A 9017-nucleotide genomic window follows, 5' to 3' on the forward strand; every position below is an offset into this window, starting at 1 on the left:
CTACTCTCCCTCTCCCTCTCTGCGTTTTCTGTGTTTTACCGAACTGTCGTTTTCTGAACTATGTACTCTATGTTTCACATACGCTTCCGCACACATATTCTTTTACACCCTTCATCCTCTAGAGTCTTTCCATCCTTGTCATTCACAATTTATGGCTCCTTTGTTTGCTCTGAAGATGTCAAAGTTTGAATCTGATCATGAGTTGTAGGCTCTTCATGTACCACTACCACTACATTATTTCTTTTTTGAAGACACTCATCCATAAAATGCCCCAACACACCACAATGGAAACAATGTCCTGCAAATGTACCCCATTTTTATATCAATTAAGCCGAAAATACATGAGAGGAATACCAGAGCATGCAATTTGTAAACAACTTGGCCTCTTTATAGCAGTATTCCAAAGAATACACATTCGATATCGATTTTGAGCATTAGCACTAGGAGGCACCACGATCTTTCCCAAGTTTTCCATTGTTGATCATAATATTGGCCAAACCACTGAATATGTGTACTCTACCTCAACCCATACATGACACTCTTGCTTTAATATATCTTGGTATTCCACTAGTGGCCTCCATGGAACAAAATGAATCAAACTTTTCTCATAAAAAATTTATTGAGTAACTTCTCTTTATACTCTTGTGATGCCAAAACAACCTCATAAAACCCACGAGGACTAGCATAAACATCTTCAACACAATCAGCTTGTAAAATCCCACGTAACCGTTGTTTGACCCTCCAAAGGAAAGGTAACTTCCCTGTGAAAAAAAATATGACCCCTCTATCAAAAAAATTAGCAAATGAGCCCAAAAACTCCTTTTTGTCTATTTCTACCTTAGTCACTTCATCATCAACAAACTCCTCAACAACTTTTACATTCTCCCTTTTACAATCTTCCATTAGTATATTTGCCATGCATCTTAAATGTTCCCAATGACTATCGTCTTTCTCCATATCATCTTGTTGCATTGCATCAACATAAGACATGTCATTACTATTATCTCCAATACATCATTGTCTTTTACCATCCCCGCTTGGACTTGATACTGGTGCAACCATGCATGCATCCTTTGAAGATTTTGGAGACTCATCCATATTAATGAAAACACTAACATCCATTCGTAATATTCTACAAAAACCACCAAAAGATATGTGTAGATACTCTTTAGAAAGCTCTCCGTGAAAGCTTCAAAATGAGCCAAAGAACAAAGGAAACGGACACCATACCAAGAAGATATCCGATACATCAAAAATAGAGTTTGCACTTCTCCAACATACCTCTCTCTCTCTCTCTCTCTCTCTCTCTCTCTCTCTGCTATTGGTATGTTGGTGCAGGTTGGCTTCTTGTTGGTTTTACACTACAAAACTGTTTATTTGCATACATTAACCATTAGCGCCTACATTGTTCTTGTGTAGTTTATATAATATTATGCCATGAGGACTATGCACTATATTCAAAACATAAACCTCATGGTATATAAATAATGTGTCTTTGATGTACAAATCGTATTTAAGTGTACAATGCTCACCAAATGTGTGTGTAGGTTCAAGCTATATCAATTAGTACACAAAAAAATGCAATCTTGCCATATTCTAATCAATCCAACTTTTATAGGTTATCTCTAGGTTTTTTGTTTTATTTATTCTTTGTTTCTCTTTTACAGTTTCATGGATATCAATTCATTATGCTAGGCATTGAGGGGCAACACATATCACACTTTGTTTTGCATGTATTCTTGCAAATAGGTTGGGTTCACATATACATAAGCGGAAGAAGCTAAAATATGTCTTTTCCAAATCAAATGAGAATTCACATTTCAAACTAGTTCATCATAATTTTGTAGACACAAGGAATCTTTTCTCCCCTCGTTTCCTTTATGATCCCACCATCTTGTCCTTGGGGCTACACTTGAAAGGAACATCGGCTTGCTAGAGGCATAATTTGATTGCATATTTATGTAAAAGCAAAGTGGCATACATGGTAAAATTGTAAGACGATAAAAGTGTACAAGTGAGCGTGCCATTTCCTAATGATAATGTGAAAGCTACGATAGTGAAAGCTACTCGAAAACCATCGTAAAGTTATTGGAAAATGGTTTTACAATCTAAGCTTTCTTGCTTGAAGGATATATGATACACCAACTTATCATCTGTAAATGAATACGATGCTTGTATCACACATGCATTTTTTTACTCATGGGAGCTATTTCAAAGATAGCATTATCCTTTCTCTATATAAGTATGTACATGCAATAGGCCCGAGCCAAAAAGTCACAAAACAAAAGTAAATCCTTACAAAATGTATGAGAATGAAAAGAGAATCCCAACTTGTTTCTGATGAATGCAAGAATGAGCAATTCTTAGGCCTCGAACTTCATGATCGTAAATAACATGGCAAATTATTCCAAATCCATTCATAAAACATATGAATTTTGGGGTTTGAACTTGTTAAACATTTGTTGGGAATGTGGAACATATAAGCTCTAAGGATGGAAATCATGATATTGCACAAATTTCTAACTTGTTGGTAGTGGTTGCAATTGTTGAGTGCATTTGAGGCTTCAAAGATGATTGACTAAAACCCACAGTTTATCTTATTGCGAAATCTTCAAGGACAATAAGTATGGTGTCAAACTCACTTTTTTATGGATGTGCATAGCTAGGTAGTCCATTTAAAATCTCTTTCTCGGATATGGAAGAGGCTATTCATCTTCTTGTGTAGACTCTAATGCTTGCAAATGTTGGGGGTTCAAACTTTGATAGATAATTATGCTCCTTTTCCAAAGCATGCAATGACTGGTTTTGAGCAATGATAAACCATTGCCATGCAATGTTTGTGGGGAAGGCTTGAACTTGGTTACATCCTACTTCTACAATTGCTTTCTATGGTGGTGTGGGGGTCAAATCCGTTCGAATGCATGTGGAATCCAACTCCTCTTTGTAAATGCCCTTTGTTGGAGTTACAATGTAAATATCAGCTTTCAACTTTGTTCAAGTGCACAAGCTTGTTGAGGGTTCACATTTTGTGTGCTGAATTTCACTAGTTCCAAATGCAAGGAAACAAAACATCAAGGCTCAATATTTCGTTGTTGAAGTGGTGAAACACTTATTGAACATTAGATAGGCACCACAAGTAGTAACAACAACTAACTCAACACTTTTATGAGGAATGGAAGTGTCACGTTGTGAGCGTCGGCAACTCCTACAAAATACCGAACATAGATGACTGATTCGAGGTATACTATCCTAAGCGAGTGCTTGAAATGCAACAACGCAGGAGGAACATGTAAGTAAGTCGAGAGGAGAGCAACAATGCCCATGCCAATGCCCATGCCCATGCCCATCAAGAGAGAGGCACCATTCCTTTGGGTGAGAGAGAATGATCATGTCATGTACATATGTAGGGATGGATGGAGGGTAGTAAGGCCGGCCTAGTGCTTATTGCTTACTACTAACGCGCATGGCTTCGCTTCACCCTTCCACACTTCCTACTTACTCATCCTACTACCTATTATATATGTACATACATATATATATGTATATATATACATATGTACATATTGATATTATATTACGTAGGAGGTAAAAGCAATTCCCCCTCCCCCTACCCTACGCCTGTCTATCTCTCTATCTACATTCTACATGTATACATAACGTATGTATGATGTACATACATACATACATTCTCTTCTTCTTCTTCTTCCTACATACATACATACATAACATAAATACTAAATAACTAAAACCTATATTTCAATATTTGGGCTTTTCTCCTTTGTCCTCTCTCTCTCTCTCTCTCTCTCTCTCTCTCTCTCTCTCTCTCTGTGTCTGGACTCTGTAGTTTTCCATCTGCTCTTTCTCTCCCATCTTTCTCTTCCCTCTAAAATGAGTAATGTTATCCCTAACTCATCATGTCTCTCATCCTCCATCATTCTCTGCAGTAGTAGTAGTAGTAGTAGTAGTAGTAGCAGTAGTAGCAGCAGCAGCAGTAGTAGTAGTAGTAGAAGTAGTAGTAGCGCAGGATCATCCCAGCAGCCGTCAATCTTAGCTAACATCGATGAAGAGGAGGAGGAGGAGGAGGAGGAGGAGGAGGAGGAGGAGGAGGAGGAGGAGGAGGTGGTAACCACATGTCGGGATCTCAATATCACTCGCCGCTCCAATTTCTCCAGCACATCCTTGCCTACTTTTACTTCTTCTTCTTCTTCTTCTTCTTCTTCTGTGACAGCCCACTTCATCCTCGAGAGACTTATGGTAAGCTCACCATTCATGACTCATCTCTGTACCTCCAAAACGGCCCACTCTTTAACCATAGCCAGTGATGGGTGGCCATATTTCTACCTCATTTCTATTAGTGGGTTGCGTGCACAGCATATACTTTTTTGTTTCCCGGAATTGAACGTGTGGACTATCATTTCGGGTGATTCATCTTTTTTAATCCCTCCAATTCCTTGTTTCGCTCGTTTAATCCCTAATATGTATCACTCTAATTCAACCCACAATTACTCTAAATAACCCTCTTCATCGATCATTTCTTGTGATTTCTCTTCTTTAAACACTCCAATTAAAACTTTAAACAACTGTTCCTTGGCGATTAATTATCTCATTTAAATGCCAGTTACATGTAATGTTCTATCCCAGGCTTTGCATGCATGTTCCATTCGCACCTCAATACCCAAACACTTAAACAGGGTGCACAACTTCAAATTATGCTTTTTCCCATTGTTATACTTAGCCATAGGAAGCTTACAAACAAATGGTCTCTCACTCGATTGACCTCAAATACTGCAAGCTCATCCGTTGTATTTGGGTTTTTGAAAAGAGTGACAATAATAGCCCACTCATGCTAAAATTCTATTCAATGTTTTGTTTGCAGGATACAAGTTCTTTCAGCTCAAGAAGGAGCTCTCATAGCAGTGCTCCTCCATCCTACCTTGGAAATGGTGGTCTTGGAACCTTTCCTTTCTCCCCGAAACAGACACATGATTTGTCGGTAAATCTCAATAATCTCTCTCTCTCTCTCTCTCTCTCTCTCTCTCTCTCTGACCCTGCCAAAGATTAACAAGGACATGGATTTTCCAGACGTGGCTCTTGTCAGTGCAGGAAATAGCGCACATCCAGAACTTGGTTCAGTTAGCTGTGTCGAGGGAAATAAGGCATCAGACAACTAATAAGATACATATTGGGTCCAATGATAAGACAGCAGATAGAATTGATGAGAGCATAATTCGGCTTCTTCAGTGCGGCTAGGCTATACATAGTTAGAGCGTAGTTCACTGGTTGCATTTGTCCTACATTTATTTCTCTTCTGCATTAGCTCCCACCCCATCACTTTTTCTGATGCGTCGTTTGTATAGATAGGCATGCAAAATTCTGTTTTCCAGGTAGGACCTAATATGTACATACTTAGTAACTATGCATGAGCTGGTGGCATATGTATGTATAATAATATGTATGGAGGCTCGCCTAAAAAGCTTTAGTATGCTGAGAGTACTAATGTACTATTATTAGGGAGAACATGTGGAGAAGTGAGTGGACCCCTTTTTCCACACTCTGAAAAATATAATATGTTACTACTACTACTTACTGATTGGGTTTGGTTTCGTTGATTGATGTCACAACGTAACGTTCTCCCAATTTCACAGTTGTGTCGAAGCTCAAGTGGAGTGAGAGTGAGAGTGAGAGTGGCGTCAATGAAGGGGTGGTTGAAAGACATGAAAGAGAGAAAGAAGGAGAGAGTGCGAGCCCATAATGCGCAAGCTCACGCAGCGCTATCAGTTGCAGGCGTGGCCGCCGCCCTGGCTGCTGCCATCACAACTACCTCCTCCTCTTCTTCTTCTTCTTCTTCCATCCATGGAATGCAGATGCAGAATAAGGCGGCGCTCGCCTCTGCTGCAGCCCTTGTGGCTGCACAATGTGTGGAAATGGCAGAGAGAATGGGGGCGGACCGTCACCAACTCTCATCTCTCCTCACCTCAGCAGTTAGCATCAAAAGTTCGGGAGACTTAACAACCTTGACTGCTGCTGCTGCTACAGGTATGCTTCTTCTTGTTTTTGAATGTTGCCAGTCTTTGATGTGACTTGGACGGAAAAAGGGAACTCTTGTAACTTGCTAATCTATCTACCTATCTATCTATATACATATGTATGTTCTACACATACGATATGATGACATGCTGGCTTTGACTGACTTAGACTTAGACTTAGACTTAGACTTAGAAGTGTTGTAGGTCTACAAGCTTAAAATCTTGTATGGCTCGACAAGGAGTTGGAAATGTGTATATAAAATTACTTGTTATAAGCAATAGGTTTGAGGTGGGTTTTCCTGAAGTTCCTTGCCTTGCCTTTTAACTTGGGAAATGACCTCTACTCTGCGTGTTGGACTTCACAACAAGAAGGACAAAAATGCTGACATCATATTTGACTCGCCATATAAGGAAATTCCAGCATCATATTTGACTTGGCTACGACTTTCCTATACATACATACATACATACATACATACATACATACATACATGAGTTGAGTTGAGTTGATTAAGAATCTGCTGTAGATTTACATAGGAGGACATGCAATAAAAAATATGTTTCACTTGACAGTGACATGCAAACAGCATGTTTGACTTGGCTTAACGTGAAAGCTAACACAATCTCACTATGATGTACTTTGTTGCCCTGCCTTTTTTGCAGCATTGAGGGCTGCCAAAACCTTGAAGGCAAGGGCTTTAAATAACAACCCGAGCCATGCTGCAGTTATTCCTTACGAGAGAGGATGCGGCAATCAGATGAGTAATTCCAGTGGAGAGCTAGGGTCCGAGGAGAGTGAATCCGAACTACCTAACCACGAATTCTTGAGAAGGGGACACGAGTTTCTGAAAAGGACAAGGAAAGGTAAGGACTGTTTTTCGGAATTTATTTGTTTGAATCGTGGAACCTCACATTTTTCAAAGTAACTTGCTTGACATTAGTGATTGGGTGAGGTTACAGGAGAAGTGCATTGGAGGAGTCTTTTTGTCTACATAAACAAAGAATCTGAGGTACTGATTGTTGTCGTTGTATGCAAAACATTTTGGATTTTGTTTTGTTCACAAAATGCATTCGTTTCAATGGCACTCATTCAATGTAACATAACAGGTGATTGTCAAGTCACAAGGAAAATACATAGGAGGCACTATCACCAAGAGCAAAAGACGTAAGCAACTCAAAATACTTTTCAAGTACTCTGTCATTTGCTTTCCCTTGGAGTATTTATTTGCTTTCATGTGCATTTTCATTTGCTTTCATGTGGAGTAATGGAGGATTTAATAGGCATTTTCATTGGCTTGCATGTATACTAGTTCTAGAGAAGTTTCATGGGCTTTCATGTGCCTTATTAGAGGATATTCATTTGCTTTCATGTGTGAAATTGGAGAATTCAATGTGCACTTCCATTTGCTTTCGCATGTCTTATTAGAGGACAATTTGAACCTCAAAGCTTACCATCTTGACCTTGTAAATGAATATTGGAAAAATATGGTATTCATTTCGACTGGTTGATTCTGAACATTAGTTGTGACACATAACCAACCAGGTATAATCTTGGACGTCATATTCGATATCCCAGCCTGGCAAGGGAGAGATCTATTGGATACTGTCCATGAAAGAAAATACTTTGGCATCAAGACCGACATGGGGGTAATGGAGTTGGAATGTAAAAACGAGGCGGAGTATCGATTATGGACACATGGCATATCATGTTTACTCTCTCTTGCTCAACAACAGAGAACTAAGTAAAAGATTGATAATTTTTGTGTAATAATTTCTTGTAACTGTTCAACACACACATGTATAATAAATCAAATTTCCTCTATAGTCATTGTATCATGTATGGGATCACGTTTCATAGCTCAAGAAATAGAACTTTCAAAGCAAATGTATGTTTACAACAATGAATAGAATGCTGTGAAAGAAGTTTGGAATCAGTTATGGTTTCATTTTTTTGGCTATATATGGTATTAGTATCAAAGTTAGGGCTACATATTGTTTTTTGATTGATTTAAAATAATATCTGATTCTTGTCACTTGCTTGTCCGTTCACATTTAAAAGCTTTCTTCATGCCTTTATGGAAATGAACTCATCACTATGGTAAACAACATTGCTATTGCTTCATGCTTACAGATCTATGGAATAACTAGTAGACATGATTGGATACCTCTAAAGAGAAATGGACCAACATCAGCCAATTGCTTTTTTTGCATTGTTCAAGTGGAAGATATTACTCGTTTCACATCAGTTCAATTGCTCAACAATGGGTGTTTACACAATTCGAAAAACCTTAACCCAGGATTAGAGATGGAGATCGTTTTCTTTTTATGAGGTATTGAGGATTGCATCATGATTGGGAGATACTCAATATGGAGATAGAGCATATCTATACAAGTTGGATTATTTATGTGGTGGTGAAATAAAAATAAATATAAAGAAAAGAGTTTTAGCGTCATACAAAAATGTTATGGGATGTAGCATGTTCTATAGAGGAAATAGCCGTATGTGTTGAGATTGGTTTCATTTCCATCTAACTCTCTTGAAAAGGAGCAAGGGGTTGAAGGGTTTCGATGTGGGTGTGGCTCGTTGTCTCGATGATGTGCGTGCGTGTGCTCCTCAAGTAGGGGGTTGAAAGGGCCTTGTCGAAGAAACCTCTTTGTCATAAACAAGGGGTTGATCGAAAGAACCTTAGTTGAAGGCTCCACTAGTTGAAAGGTCCGTCGTCAAAGGATCCACTAGTCGAAAGAACTCTTAGTCGAAAATTCGACTAGTCGAAAAGTCCCTCGTCGAAGGATCGACTAGTTGAAAGGTCCTTAGTCGAATGTTTGTCTAGTCGAAAGAATCTTAGTCGAAGGTTCGACTACTCGAAAGTTCCTTAGTCTAAGGATTCCTGAGACACAAATGCTCAGGCGTGGATGTTCGCCTGCATGACATGAACGTATGAAACACGTTCACATTCACAAGTGGAAGGATCGCACATTCCACTTGTAGAT

General features: G+C 38.9%; 1 protein-coding gene across 1 annotated transcript; it reads left to right on the forward strand.

The window, feature by feature from the left end:
- Positions 1–5641: 5641 nt before the first annotated feature.
- Positions 5642–7846, forward strand: LOC147861009 (VAN3-binding protein-like). Its single transcript, XM_087323205.1, has 5 exons — positions 5642–6036; positions 6690–6890; positions 6987–7036; positions 7134–7191; positions 7570–7846. Exons 1-5 carry the CDS (start codon positions 5694–5696, stop codon positions 7770–7772), a joined length of 855 nt encoding a protein of 284 aa, XP_087179331.1. The 5' UTR covers positions 5642–5693; the 3' UTR covers positions 7773–7846.
- Positions 7847–9017: the final 1171 nt, after the last annotated feature.

The sequence above is a fragment of the Azolla caroliniana genome, unplaced genomic scaffold, assembly GCF_043228905.1.
Source record: "Azolla caroliniana isolate FFs.n. ecotype wild unplaced genomic scaffold, voAzoCaro1.0.p SCAF_8, whole genome shotgun sequence".
In the NCBI taxonomy this organism is placed as follows: Eukaryota; Viridiplantae; Streptophyta; class Polypodiopsida; order Salviniales; family Salviniaceae; genus Azolla; species Azolla caroliniana.